We start from the raw sequence: 15,570 nt of genomic DNA, 5'->3' as shown, positions 1-15,570 counted from the left end.
ACACCGAAAACGCGGGAAAAACGCAGGTGCGTTTTTGGTCCGTTTTTTAATGCAGGTGCACTAATCCTTCACTCTTAAGAAATTTCTTAAGAAATTTCTTAAGAAAAATAATTTTTCTAGTGTGAACATAGCCTTATACCTGCATCTAATGCATGTCCATGAGGAAAATCTATACATAAACCTCAGTGTACCCGTAAGATAAAATGACATGCTGTGCATTTGAAACTCGCTCCGCATGTCAAGTTATGCCGAGTAAGAGAAGCACAGTGGCAGGAGATTACTATAAATCCCAGCCACTGTGATGGAAATGGAAAATACTGCATTTTTGGTCTGGTTTTTTTTTTCCCCACAGTGAAAATACGCAGCATCAAAAACTCATGGTGTGAACACAGCATTTAGGATTAATCTTTTAACACCATCAGACTTGAATAGATGAATCTAATCTGCAATATGGGAAAAAACTAAAATATGCTGTGATTTTTTTTTTCACATAGATACTAGGTCCATGTGAAACCCCCCCCCCAAAAAAAAAACAAAAAACAAACAGTCATCCGAATAGCCCAATTAAATAATACTGGTTCATGCGATATTGGATTTTAACACACTCTTCTGAACGAGCCCTAAAAATCAGTCCCGATAAAGTGACTATGAGAACAGTCACTCCAAAATGTACAGTGTGCATGGCGACTTCAGTCAGCTGAGCCATCCTCTGACAGGTCAACATTAAGTCCCCAGAAAACCCCTGTACATATACAGCTGAAAGAGCTGGTAAAGTGGTGCCTATCTTCTATATATCCATGGAAGGGAAAACAGGCATCTAAAACAAGGTGAATGTCTGCCATGGATCAGACGAAGGTGCAGCTGTTAACCATGGAAGCCACTGAACACTTGGTAGGTTCAAGATAGAAAACATAGTAGTCTGGTTTAATATTGGTGAGTTGGTTCTGAAACATTGCATATTTGGTGAGTTTTTTTATCTCAGTATTTGTAAGGCCACATGCCCATTGGGTATCTGGTGAGTTATTTATCTCAGTGTTTGTAAGGCCATGTGCACACATTGGGTATCTGGTGAGTTTTTTACCTCAGTGTTTGTAAGGCCATGTGCACACATTGGGTATCTGGTGAGTTTTTTACCTCAGTGTTTGTAAGGCCATGTGCACACATTGGGTATTTGGTGAGTTTTTTACCTCAGTGTTTGTAAGGGAAAACCAAGAGTGGGTGAAACAAAAATGTGGTGTCGTGTTTCTATTAGGCTGGGGCCACACGGGGACTACTGCGATCCCCTTGCATGAGACTCGGCTCGTGCTGGCAGTACAGCAGAGCCGAGTCTCATGCTTGTGTCCTTGCAACTGAGGTCCGATCATGCGAGCAGACCTCAGCTGCGGGGGGCGGGCCGGCACTCAGGAGGGGAGGGAGGGATTTCTCTCCCTCTCGCCTGTGTAGCCGGCTATAGACATTCTCGCTCTGCACGCACGGTACACCAGTGTACCGCGAGTGCAGTGCGATTTTTCTCTCGCCCCATTCACTTGAATGGGTGCGAGAGAAAGAGTCTCGGATTACAATCGCAGCATGCTGCGATTGTTTTCTCGGTCCGATTAGGGCTGAGAAAATCATCGCTCATGTGTGCTGACACACAGGCTAGAATTGGTCCGAGGGGAATGCGATGTTTTATCGCACTCCACTCGCACCGATTTTCTCGCCGTGTGGCTTAGGCCTTATACTTTTCCTCTGATTGTAAGGAGTGGAACAAATACTGAAGTAAAAAATTCACCAAATACCCAATGTGTGCCTGTGGCCAAATAGGTTATTGGGTCATTCCAAAGCAATACCTGTAGGGAGACCTGAATTGCCCACATAGAAACAATAGAAACTGCACAATACGATCCATATGTAAGTAATAAACTACATTCATGCATCATTTAAAATCAGTCCAATACCAAACGAATACCATAATGTCACGTGACCAAGTCTATGCCACACACAGACCAAGGCCATGGCAAGTGTCTATTCAATAGAGGTTAATGCATTAGCTGAGTGTTATCCAAATTGTGATCATGTTTGATTAAAAGGCCCTAGGGCTTTAAACACTAGAACTACTGAGGTAGTCATTTTGACTACCTTGCACCATGTATTTCTATATAGGTGTCACGAGTCCAGTAGTTCTAGTGTTAAGCAATTGTGTATTCAACCTATTATCACCACTTTCCACACTTCATGGAAAATGGCTTTGTTCTTAAAGTGAAGACTAACAAAACAAAAAAGACATCAGTTACAACATGGATACGCAAGCTAAATGTGACCTGTCAACCCCAGAGAAAACAACCCATTACTACACAAACAAACAAGATCCATGGCTGAAAGGTGTAATAGCCATAGGAAGAGAAAGAACTAGGCTCAGATATGAAGCCAGACACAAACCCCTAGGAGAACTCAGGAGGGTGGCCATCTAGGTAAATTAGGAGAATGACGTCTACTCCAGAGCTTGCCTGGATCTTAACCACAGACCAAAAGGTTTATGGATAAAATGATTGTTAAAAAGCAACAGAGTGTCTCGTAAAACAAAGCGGAGGTGGAACAATGTTGTCTGCAAGTTTGGTGAGGGTTTCAAGAACCCTGAACAGAATTAACCATCATCTCAAGAACACGTGGCTTCCACCAGTGAAATAACCACCAATCTAAACAAGTGTAACGCCGTTTCCCAAGAATGGTCCTGACAGGTCAAAGATTGAGTGACCATATGCAATCATTGGGGTGTTGTGTATAAGAATGTAATGGCTAGCTTCGGTTAGGCTCTCTTATTCATAAGATATGGAAATTCTTAGAAAATGTAAGCTAACGATGTGAATAATGAAGAAAATGGTGCGAAAAAAAAAAAAAGACAATCTTTCGGACAGGTTTGATAGATTTCCAACCTGACACCTTTATTTAAAGATAAATATTTGCAAAAAATAAATATATAAAATGGTATTAAAGCTGTTAGCAGATAGATCCAAAAATACGTGGTATATGTTCAATACTCCCTCCCCCAAATACAAAAAACATGGTGCTCCTCAACCAAATATGGCACAGTGAACATATACATAGGACATCCTTCTGACTTATGACTATAGAGTAGTTTGAGATTAAGCTAAACTCACTTAACATGACATAGGTTTAAAAAGGAAATGAAAATCTATTGGCCACACATGTCCTATGGAGGTTGGACCAGATGACTGAGGAGGCCCCTTCCCATTCTATGACATGCCCTTGGTGGCATACTTGTCAGGCTTCCATTGAAGCTATATGCTACAGAAAACTGTCAACAACCCCCCCCCCCCCCCCCTTATAGAAGCCTCTTGTATGGTGTAAGCAGAATACTTTTCTCACAACCATATTTTCCAAGTGATGTCCAAAAACAAAACAAAAATGGCAGCACTTGGACTCAAGAAGGCTGTTCAGATGACCATTTGAGAGAGAGATATAGTAAATAGCGTCACACACTATTCTTTTCCGTATTTCAGAAAAGGCTCACCTTGTCAAGTCAATGGGTGTGCAAACACACAAAAAAAATAAAGCGGATCGCATACGGATCAACCGTAAAGCATGGAATTCTTACAGATAGATTGCAATTTTTTAAACCTAGGGAAACTATGTAAATTTGTACATTTTATTCACTGCTGATGTATAAACAGATGACATATGGAATGTTTAAGGGAGGGGAAAAAAAAAATATGAACAATTGTTTAAATGAGTGTGAATGGAGACTTAGACTATCTGATGTATCCATTTCCTTCTTATATACCAGATAAAATCAGTCAGCATTCTCCCCAATTCTGACCATAAATTTCCAACAAGAGTAACAAACATAATGGGGCTTATGCTGCTTCACTATGCAAGTTGCAAAATAGCATGGAAACAAAGATAATGATAATGAAATAAGTACTATATGTAGATAAACCGACAAAGAAAAGAGTGAAGAGGATTAATAGGAAAGTGATTAGATCGGAGTTGGGATCCTTAGAAAAACCATCTCTGATGGAAATGAGTGTGATGGCCCTCTGGGATTACCAATATACAGTATGTCACAATGTACACGCGCTCCTTGAGATTCTATGCCGTTTTTCCCTGAAAATAAGACAGTGGCCCGAAAAATACACTAGGGCTTATTTTCGTGGGTAGGTTTTATTTTTTAAACACTGTTAAGTTTAACCCCAAAGGAAGACAGACACCCCCTTTGAGAATTGCACTTAACAGAACCTGAACATGCAGAGTTGGCAAGTGATTGGGCCCCTTCACATACAGATTTGCCTCACGGTCAGGCCCTCCTGCATTCCACAGCGGTCGCTCCCCCTGCTGGCTGGAAGCGGTATCACTTGTGCGGAGTTGGTGAGAGCGGCATACTGGACTGGACAGCGAAGCAAATCTCTGTGGCAGAGCCCATCTACCATCGGCCATTGCCAACTGTAGCTATTCAGGGTCTGGCGAGTGCCACTTTTTTTTTGGGTGGGGGGCTGTCTTCTCTCTTTAAATGACATGTCCTGCTGGATTCTAACTTTTTTTTAGCTGCCTGGTCTCTTTCTAATTAAGCCTCAACTAGGGCTTATTTCTTAGGGTAGGGCTTATATTGTAAACATACCCCAAATAGGTCCAACATTCCTTCAAGGGCTTATTTTCAGGGGTAGGTCTTAACAGGGGAGGTAGAGATATAGTATATATAGATATAGGTGTGTGTATATATATATATATATATATATATATATATATATATATATATATATATACACACACACACACACACACACATACATACATACATATATATACACACATATATACACACACACACACACACCACAGCCAGCGCTTCTGTGAGGTCTATATATCTAGCAGGAGGGTTAACATAAGGGGCCCTGGTTTGCAGCTCTGCCAGTCCCCTCTTGTGTAGTATGGCCATCATCCCACCCCTGGTGTATGGGTATGTAAGTGTATGGGGGGATGTAATAATGCAGGGGGTGGGTGTCTGTCACTGGCAAGGTTAACCCCTTGCGAGCCGCCATGGCACACATTGCAGACAGAACGCACCATGCTGGCGGCGCCTCCTGCAGCTGCTCCGGGGAACACAGACAGCCTGTAGATCCACTGCTGATCGCTCCAGATCCCGATCTACCTCCTGCAGCTGCTCAGCGAATACAGACAGCCTGTAGATCCACTGTTGATCGCTCCAGATGCCGATCTACCTCCTGCAGCTGCTCCGGGGAATACAGCCTGTAGATCCACTGCTGACAGCTCCAGATCCCGATCTACCTCCTGCAGGTGCTTGATTCCGATCCACCGTGATCACCCGCCTCAGCAAGCACTCCTTGTACAGGGATAGTCCCAGAAAAAGAAAGCCAGTTGTCGGTACCGATCCACTCCTCATAAGGGCTGTGCTAATCCAGTTCCATGATTGTGCTCGGCACACACCGGCCCAGGTGCTGCCGATCCGCAGCGATCCCAACTCTCAGATCATGCCAATGCACATCATACTGCCCCTCCTATGGGCTCTGTGTTCAATCCAGGCTCGCTGGCACTTTGCGATGCCGGTCCATATGCCCATCTACTTTCCGATCTGCTCCAGCGCATGCCCTCTTAAATCGCCGGGCAGCTTGTATCCGCAAAGAGGCTGAGAATGGCAGGTCAAGAATAGCCGGAACCTGGAGATGGTGGGATGGACGATAATCCAGGTGGATGCTGGCAGCAGTCCTAGATGGCAGTGCTGTGGCTGCAGGCTGAGCCGGTCTGCAGAGGGCTGCATTGAGTGTATGATCCACCCCCTGTACTCACCGAGCTGGCCATGCCTAGGGGTTGGGGCAGCCACTTATTCCTCCTCCTTTAAGTTTTATTTGTGCTGGGAGGGAGGATCAGAAGGAGGTGGAGGGTAGATGGCAGCCAGCACTGCTCTCCTGCCGCCGTATCCGTCTGCCTCTCTCCCCTTGTCTCTACACTCAGCCCGGCGGCTGGCAGGTCCCAGGCGCATGCGTACTGGAACTACTGCTAGACAGAAAACGGCGAAGCAGGAGGGAGGGTTTGGTAGAGAAGAAAGAACAAAATGAGAAAAAAAATCAGGGGGTGGAAAAATATGTAGAAGTCAATATTGTGGTGGTGGAGCAATTGAAAGTGCACTCATACCTGTGACTAAAGTGTTCCGGGGGTGAGCGGTGACAGGAAAAGGGGGGGAAGGAGAAATGGAGATGGTGAAGAGCTTTCACTGTTGAAATGAGGTAAGGAAATGGAGATGAGCTGTCACTTAAGAAGTTCGGTAAAGGAAATGGTGAGGAACTGTCATTGAAGAAATGGGATAAAGTTGAGAAATGGGGTGAAGGACATGGCCAGAATCTGTCAGAGAGAAATGGGGGTAAAGGAAATGGTGAGGAAATGTCAGAGAAAAATGGAGTAAAGGAAATGAAGACAAGGTGTCACTGATGAAATGGGGTGAAGGAAATGGCCAGAATCTGTCAGAGAGAAATGGGGGTAAAGGAAATGGTGAGGAGCCATCAGAGAAAAATGGCGTAAAGGAAATGAAGACAAGGTGTCACTGATGAAATGGGGTAAAGGAAATGGTGAGGAGCCGTCAGAGAAAAGTGGGGTATAGGAAATGGAGACAAGGTGTCTCTGAAGAAATGGGGTGAAGGAAATGGGGAGGATCTGTCACTGGAAATATGAAGTAAAGGAAATGGTGAGGAGCTGTCATTGAAGAAAAGATGTAAAGTAAATTAAGAAGAGCAATCACTGAAGAAATTAGGATAAAGGAAATAGTGAGGAGTGGCCACTGGGAAAAATGGGATAAGGGAAATGACGAGGAGCTGTCAGACACAAATGGTGTAAAGAAAATGGTGAGTAGCCACCATAGGAATAATGGAGTAAATAACTTAGTGAGGTGCTCTTACTGAAAAAATGTGGTAAAGTAAATGTTAAGGAGCAGTCAATGGAGAAATGGTGTAAAGGAAACGATGAAGAAACGGAGGGAAAATATGGAGAAGAGCCGATAATGAAGAAATTGGGTAAAGAAAATGGTGAAGAACTGTCAGATGTAACACCACCGCTCGTGTGGCGCCCCTGAGGCTTCAGTCGCCACAGGGTACTGCAGCTCATTTAAGCTGCAGTATTCATCTCGGGTAAGGAGGGGGTTAATCACCGGTGTTTCCACATTTACACTTTACATACAGCTTACCAGCCTTCTCACTGGGGAGCTGGGCAAGGGTAGGCTGGGGGGTGGCCATCACGAAGTATGGGACTTTCCCCGTCACTAGGACAACCACCTGGGAGGCGGGCACCACTTGGGGTAGAAGTAGGAGCAACCTTACACAATCTTCAGTCAAGTCGGGACTTCAGTTCTTGCAGCATGACACCAATTTTCTTTTCTTTCATGGGGCCTGAGGCTTGGAGCGGAACTCTCAGCCACGTTCCTCACTCCTGGAGGGGCAACTCTTAGAAAGGACACTTTCAAAATACTGGTGGCTACTTCTAACTTAACTGGGATTGGCTGGAGCCCATCACGGCGGTGACCGGTACCTCCCGGGCAATCTAAAGACAGTGAGTAAAAGACCTGGAACTGCAGCAGCTGACTCAGTATTTTGATTGCCGGCGCCAGTGCCCCACGCTTCGGCGCCAACGGTCACTACTCCCTCATCATCCTCCTCGGGGTCCGCTTCACTTGTGGGGAGCAGAACCATCTTGGCTGCTACTACCATCTGCCCCGGAGGACAGCGACAGCAGCAGCAGCTAATTTCCTGGCCGCATACCGCAGGTGGCGTCACGAGACAATCCTCACCCTCATCCAGTACTACTACCCTCATCCGCTCCATCCCATCATCTCTATTTCCTCATCCGTGGACACCTCGGGGTCACAAAACCGGGTAGGCCACCCGTGATATCCCCCCTGACCCTTCACCGGTCCGGTGAAGAGTATTTCACCAGGCCCCGTGGGGTGCTCCACTGGCATCCTCCTCTTGGCAGGTTTACTTGCGAACTCACCCTTCTGGTTGCTTAGCTGTGACTTCAGTGTCTGTCTTCCCTGCCTGTTCCCGTGGCCTGCGCACACCACACAGCTCTCCTGGGAGTGTGCTTTGGGCGCGTGTGCGTCCCTACTCTTTAAAGGCCAGTGTGCCCTAACCCAGAAGGGCCTCTCAGCCATAGGTAATTAAGGCATCCTCCCCCTATGTGAAGTGCCTGAGCAATGTGGTCTATTGCTAGAAACACACGGTTTTCAGGTCCCATCTTGTTTCCTGTATTCTGTGTGTGTACCTGTGCCTGCAAACCCTTACCTGTGTTCTAGTACCTGCCCGAAGCTGCTGTACCTGCTGCACCCATTAGTACCAGCTGTGCCCACTGCTGCACCTGTCAGTATCTGCTGTACCTGTTGTGCCTACTGTATCAGCAGCACCTGCTACACCTGGCTGTCTCAGCCGTACCCACTGCACCAGCCGACCAGTCTGCACCAGAGACTGTTCCTGCCTACGTATGTGCCCATACCTGCATCCCCGACCCTCTGGGGCTATCTGTCACAGTCCCATGTCTCCCTGAGTGGCACCTGACAGCTACCTTTCAGCACAATCCTATCCTCACGATCAGAGGCTCTAGTGAAGATAAGGTATTCGCTTAGTCATGCCCTTTCAAGTCGAACTGGTGCTTGGAACCAGTGGGTCCGCACCCAAGAGCATAATAGTTTGCCCAGGCCATTATTATGCTGGCTTCAGTGCTACTCAGCTCGTAGGCCTGGAACAAGAGATGGTTCGTCAACTGGAACAATAAGACTGAATCCTGACCCACTTGCGGTTAGAGGACACCCACCTGTACGCCCTGACACCAACTGCTCCACCTGATCCTATTCCGGCTGCGCTACCCAGCATATCCAGCTCCTGGTACCGTTCCTTGCTTCTCTGCTCCCCCATACTTTGACAAAGATCCTAAGCAATACAGGGGATTCGTCAACCAGTGCTTATTGCACTTTGAACTTATGTCTCACCATTTCATCTTGGATCAGACCAAAGTGGCATTTCTGATGTCCCACCTGACTTGTGAAGCCTTTGCCTCAATCAATCCATTATGACAGAGAAGTAATCCTGTCATCTTGGACTTGCAAATCTTCCTACAGGCGCTCCGCAAGGTATTTGACGAACGGGGTTGAGTCTCCTCGGCATCTTCACTTCTCAGACTACGCCAGGGAAGTCTCACCGTAGGCCAGTATGCTATCCATTTCCGCACTCTGTACTCAGAACTTGACTCGAATAATGAGGTGGCAGCATTCACGGAAGGTCTTTCTGGAGGAATCAAGGACGAACTGGCTAGTCGAGATGTTCCTTCTTCCCTGGATGACCTGGTATCTCTGGCTATCTGCGTCAATCTCAGATTTTAGGAACGCTGTAGAGAGGCAAACCAAGAGAGGAGGTCTTTGCGCCTGGCTCCCACCTTCCAGACAAACATCTTGCTGCAGTCCTCCGTTCCCACTGCTTTCCCTGAGCACATAGAGATGGATGGTGTGAACTTGGCAAAGCTTTGCCTGGAGGACCATCGCAAAGGAGGAGGGTGCTTCTACTGTGGGAGTACTAAACACCTAATCCATTTCAGTGCTATGAAGCCGGGAAACTTCCATGCCTAGGGTCTGTAGGTGAGACTACCCTAGGCAAGAACAACTCCTCTCCGTTCCTATTTCTGTCCATATCCTGTGGCAGCACCCGATTTCACTGAGTCAACTTCTCTGGACATTGATTCCACAGGGAACTTCGTGCAACAGGCATCAGTGGATCGGTACTAAATTCCCATCCAGTGACTTTAGGTTCCCATAGACATGATGTCTGTGGATGGTAAACCTTTGACCGAGGGTGTCCAGTCAATCACCGAGCAAGTGGAGCTTCGGGTGGGAATGATGCACTCTGAGAAGATGATATTTTTCTACGTGCTTCCTGGTCTCTCGCATATACTACTACTACTAATACGCTACTGGGCCTATCATGGCTTCAAATGCACAAGCCTGTTTTGGACTGAAAATGCGGAGATTTGCTCAGATGGGGTCAGTCCAGTCACAAGAGATGGCTACGTCCTGCCCGACCACCTGTAAGGCCCTCAAATATTCCTGGTATGCCGTTCGTCTACTGGTCCTATGCGGATGTCTTTGACAAGAAGGTTGAGACACTACCTCCACATAGGGCAATCATAATGTCCTATAGACCTGCTATCAGGCTCTTCTCCCCATGGCCGAATTTACCCTCTGTCATAGGTGGAGACTCAAGCCATGCCTGAGTACATCAAGGAGAATCTGGCAAGGGGATTTATCCAGATGTCCTCCACCAGTCGGAGACAGGTTCTTCTTCATAAAGAATAAAGATGGTTCTCTACAGCCATGTATAGACTACAGAGGTCTCAATCAAATCATAGTCAAGAATAAGTATCTGCTGCCACTTATAATAGAATAGTTTGACCGTCTCAGAGGTTTCAGAATTTTCTCCAAGCTTGACCTCCTGAGGTGCATACAGTCTTGTTGGGCGACAAATGGCAGACTGTTTTTAACACCTGTGACAGCCACTATGTGTAACGGGTAATGCCATTTGGCCTCAACAGTGCTCCGGCGGTCTTCCATAAATTTGTGAACAATTCCTTCCGGGACCTTCAATACTCTAGTGTGGTAGGCCTGGATGACATCCTTGTGTTCTCACTCGATCTGCCAACACATGGGAGAAATGCTTCTTCCTCTGGGGCTGGTGTGGTCCTCATGTAGAAGTTTGCTATCGGTCGGATGGTAAACTGTGGCTTTCTTTCTAAGCCCTTTTCTGCTCCTGAGTGCACCAATCGATTTGCTACCGAAAATTGTCGGCCATCAAGTTGGCTCTGGGGGAGTGGTGATACCTGCTGGAAGGAGCAGTGTATCCCGTTGTCATCTATACCATCCACAAGAACTAGGGCTACCTACAGTGGGCTCAGAGGCTGAATCCGCACCAAGCCCGATGGTGTTTGTTCTTCACAAACTTTGACTTTGTTTTCCATTTCTGGCCAGCTGAAAAGGAAAGTCAAGGCAAATGTACTCGCAAGGTCCTTTTTATTAGCTGACCAGTAGGAGAAGCCTTAGAACATTTTTGAGCTCTGCAAGATGTTTGAAACAATTAATTAAAGGTAAGGTGTCGCGTTTTTATTTTTGTATTAAATAGTAATTATGAAATCAAGTATTTTTAATACAAAATTAAATTCACTGTTTTTGTTTTTATTTAGTTCTAGTTTTACTTGAACACTGGGGGCTACCATCTTGGATTTGCTGTTTGTAGCCACAGTTACTCACCTCATATACGGCAGCCCCTGTGCATAAGAAATCGTTGTCGGGCTGCAACCCTATTCTTTAACAAAGAGACAGCTTCTGCTGTGAACTGGTCGTGCCCCTGGGTTGTCCAGATCACAGCAGAGGGAGGAGATCGCCGCCATCTTTGTGGAGCTCACAGCGTATGCTGCACTCTCCCCCTGTCACCCGTTTGGGATGTGTGAGTATCGCTGCCGCTACCCTCTCCTCCTCCCCCTCCCCCCTGCTCTCGTGTGCTCAACTCAGGCGTCCGCTCCTCAGTTCAGCAGAGCACAGTATACTGAGGAGCACAGTATACAGCGGAATACAGCGGAGCACGGTATACCGAGGAGCACGGAATACAGCAGAGCATGGTATACAGTGGAGAGCAGAATACAGCGTTATATTCAGGAGCGCAGTATGCTGGGGAGTGCTATACACGGGCGTGCGTGGGTCAGAGCATGGCGAGCGGGCGGCAGAGCATGGTGGGCATGCATGCGGCAGAGCATGGTGGGCATGCATGCGGCAGAGCATGGCGTGCGGCAGGGTGTGCGGCAGGGCAGGCGGGCGTTCGGAAGAGCATGGCGGGCGCACGGCAGAGCATTGCGGGTGGGCGTGCATGCGGCTGAGCATTGCAGGTGGGCGTGCATGCGGCAGAGCATTACTGGTACGGTGTGCGCAGAGCGCTATGTGGGGAGCACTATGCAGCTGTGTTTGGTGATACTTAAGACATTAGGATCACTTTGCGGTAACCAACAAAATGGCTCTGCACTGTGATCCTAAACTTCATCTTCCCTTATCCTTTTGGAAACACCCAGCATGGGAGGGGGAGGTGTGACATCACAAACATGAGAGCAGATTCCACCCACTTTTACTGCAGTTGTAATGTGAGCTAGTTCTACAGTAGGATTTTAGTATCTGCTCCCCCTAGTGTTTAAGTGTGGAAAATATCAAACTTTTTTTTTATTTTTTTTAATATTTTGCTCAATTAAAAACAATTTTTAAACAAAACATTAAAACATTAATACTTTACATTTTTGCAGATATTGAATATTTTTTGTTTTGGATGACACCTTCCCTTTAAATTCATTCCTAAAATCCTATAAAGGCAATTGTTCAAAAAAAACCCTATAATACAATGAATATCACCCAATGGGCTGATAACAGCTAGGTATAAAAGGCCGCCATCCATTCAGTACATGGTGTTCTATTATGCCTACAGCCACAAAGTCTCCTGAGCAAACCCTGGACAACTAATAAAGGGGAAACGTGTTGGGACCAAGACCCTCGCAATAGGAGCGGGAGCCTGCTAGATATTTTTCTAAGCTAAGTACTAATATCTGTAAATTGATCAGTGCTACCTTGGCCTTCTCCCATTGTCTTGTATTCATTGAGACAAGGTAAGTGGAGGGACAGAGTTAAGAGAAAGCCGTTGTGGAACGCAGGTGCCTCTGAACCTAGGGTTTGAAAACCTCCATTGCTAGGTAAGGATAGAGGAGAAATAGTCCTTACTCAGGGATATATGATATATACTGTGTGTGTGTATGTATGTATATGTATATATATATATATATATATATATATATATAATATTTGCTCCACCTCTGTTCTGCATATTTATACCAGCCTACCCACTACCTTATTGTATTAGTAGCACTGTGCACTTTGTACTTAGCTGTTATCAGCCCATTGGGTGATATTCATTGTATTATAGTTTGTTTGCGCATTTGTTTATTGTAATTACTGGATTTAGGAATGATTTTAATAAATTGTTTTCTTGGATCACCTGTTTAAATTTTGAATTGACCTAGTTATATTATTTCATCTGTATAGGTCTCCAAGATGCTCCCAGTAGCCCGAGTAGGTTTGTCTCAAATACCGCATGTAAAGATATTCATCACGGAAGCGGACAGGGAGCATGTGCTGCAGTGGGGGAACTCCTCTAAGGTGGACGATCACGCTAGGCAGAAAAAGATGACTCTTCTCATCTTGAGGCATTACTGGTGGCCAACTCTGCTCAAGGATGTCGTGGACTTAATCTCTACCTGTTCTTCGTGTGGCCGCAATAAAATCCCAAAGAAGCTTTTCTCCAGCAACTACTACTTCCACCTGTAACGTCGACACATATCAATGGACTTCATCACTAACTGGGTTGTCTGGGTAGTCGTAGACAGGTTCTCTAAAACAGCCCACTTCACTCCATTGTCTGGTCTTCATTCTGTGCCCTTGCTCCCTGAGCACTTTGTCCAGCATATCTTTTGCCTGACAGTCTAAAGGCCGCTTTACACGCTGCGATCTCGCTAGCGATATCGCTAGCATGCGTACCCGCCCCTGTCGTTTGTGTGTTACGGGCAAATCGCTGCCCGTGGCGCACAACATTGCTCGGACTCGTCACACTACTTACCTGCCTAGCGACGTCGCTGTGACCAGTAAACCGCCTCCTTTGTAAGGGTGGCGGTTCGTTCTGCGTCACAGCGACATAACTAAGCGGGTGCCCAATCGAAGCGGAGGGGCAGAGATGATCAGGACAAACATCCCGCCCACCTCCTTCCTTCCTCATTGCGGGCGGCCGCAGGTAAGGTGAGGTTCCTCATTCCTGCGGTGTCACACATAGCGATGTGTGCTGCCGCAGGAACAACAAACAACCTGCGTCCTGCAAGAGCAACGATATTTGGGAATGGAGGAGCGTGTCAACGAGCAACGATAAGGTGAGTATTTTTGCTCGTTAGCGGTCGCTCGTACGTTTCACACGCAACGACGTCGCTAACTAGGTCGGATGAGCATCACGAATTCCGTGACCCCCAACGTCATTGCGTTAGCGATGTCGTTGCGTGTAAAGCGACCTTAACTCTCCACATTGTGTTCGATAGAGGCATCCAATTCAATCCTGAATCTGGAGTGCCACCTGTAAGCTACTGGATGTCACCTTTGATTTCTTGTCGGCCTACCGTCCTCAGTCCAGTGGCCAAGTGAAGCAGGTCAACTAGATCTTGATGAATTTCCTGCAACACTTAGTCAACAAACACCACAGTAATTGGGTCAATCTTCTACCATGGACAGATTTCTCCTATAATCACGAGTGAATACTCTGCTAACTCTCCGTTCTTCATAGTATATGGACAGCAGCCCAAAATCTTTTTCTGTTGCTATCATCTTCGGCAACACTGCAGCCGATGCTCTCAAGAGTTTCTCCGACGGATAAGAGACGCCTGGATCCTCACTCATTCCAGCCCGGAGACAAGGTGAAGTGATGAGCCAGGGTAGCCTCTGGGCTTGTAGTCGTGGCTGCAGTTTTCAGGCTGGTCCCTGGCTCTACCACTTCTTCAATGTCGGGGACTGACTTGATGGGGCAGAGTGTGATGGTGCATTCGCCGGCCGACGTACAAACGATCTTCAGACAAAGGGTGCTGCTAACAAATGACATCCTTTATTTGCACAATCTTATCCGGCGGTCAAATCAGGCACTTGCAGTGGAGCTGGGGCAGCCTGCCCTAACGCACCCTCTGGTGGGGATATGCCCGGGGTACTCTACTTCGCCGGGCTCCCACACTTCGGTTCCTCACACACCGGACCCACACCAGTGGCTTCACACGCTGAGGTTACGTCCTCCTCCTTGTTCTCCGGCGCCCCCTGGTGGTCCCGCTCTCACACTCTGCCCCTCGGTGTTCACACTCTGCCGTCCCGGATCCGACTCTCTCCCACACACACACGCTCTCCCTAGTCATTCAGCCGGCTCCTCCTCCCCGGTGGCGACAGCCGTCCCACCCGGCCACTAGGGGTGCCCTAACACAACATACAGTAATAAACATTAACATTTTTAATAATTACAATTCCGGGTTAACTATGCTGGAATGTGTAGGGGGTAGGCCCACCCACTACATGCCTCCCCTCTTAAAATCCGAGCCTCCCGGCAAGGCTCTAACTATAAAAACATGTAACTACAACAAAGAACATGGCATAAAAGAATACCCTTCGGCCCAGTCCACCATAGGCGACGCAACAGCGCCCCCGGTCTTTTGGGAACGCCCGGAGGCTCAACAGCGCTCCCGGTCTTGCGATGGCGCCCGGAGGCTCAACAGCGCTCCCGGTCTTGTGATGGCGCCCGGAGGCTCAACAGCGCTCCCGGTCTTGTGATGGCGCCCGGAGGCTCAACAGCGCTCCCGGTCTTACGGTGGCGAGCATCAGGCATATCAACTGCAAACTTTTCACAAAACTTTAAACTTTGCCGGTCGAACAACACTACCGGTCTTTTTGAACATGCCAGCTAGAGCGACCTATTCCGGAGGCCA

The 15,570-nt window shown here is 47.1% G+C and overlaps 1 protein-coding gene across 3 annotated transcripts in view; it reads right to left on the bottom strand.

Annotated features, from left to right (window-relative positions):
* Positions 1-15,570, bottom strand: part of MLLT3 (MLLT3 super elongation complex subunit) — a 485,346-nt gene that overhangs the window by 415,863 nt on the left and 53,913 nt on the right. For 2 of the 3 annotated variants that reach the window (XM_075316263.1, XM_075316270.1), the window contains exon 1: positions 5,062-5,968. The exons of the other annotated variant lie outside the window; for it this stretch is intronic. In XM_075316263.1, coding sequence (XP_075172378.1) covers positions 5,062-5,064 — 3 coding nt within the window. In that variant the 5' untranslated portion in view covers positions 5,065-5,968. Of the gene's footprint in view, positions 1-5,061; positions 5,969-15,570 lie in introns of those variants that run through there. 3 annotated transcript variants of the gene reach the window in all.

The sequence above is a fragment of the Anomaloglossus baeobatrachus genome, chromosome 1, assembly GCF_048569485.1.
Source record: "Anomaloglossus baeobatrachus isolate aAnoBae1 chromosome 1, aAnoBae1.hap1, whole genome shotgun sequence".
Taxonomy (NCBI): Eukaryota; Metazoa; Chordata; class Amphibia; order Anura; family Aromobatidae; genus Anomaloglossus; species Anomaloglossus baeobatrachus.
Note: the sequence above shows the minus strand (reverse complement) of the source record. Positions and strands in the feature narration are given on the sequence as shown.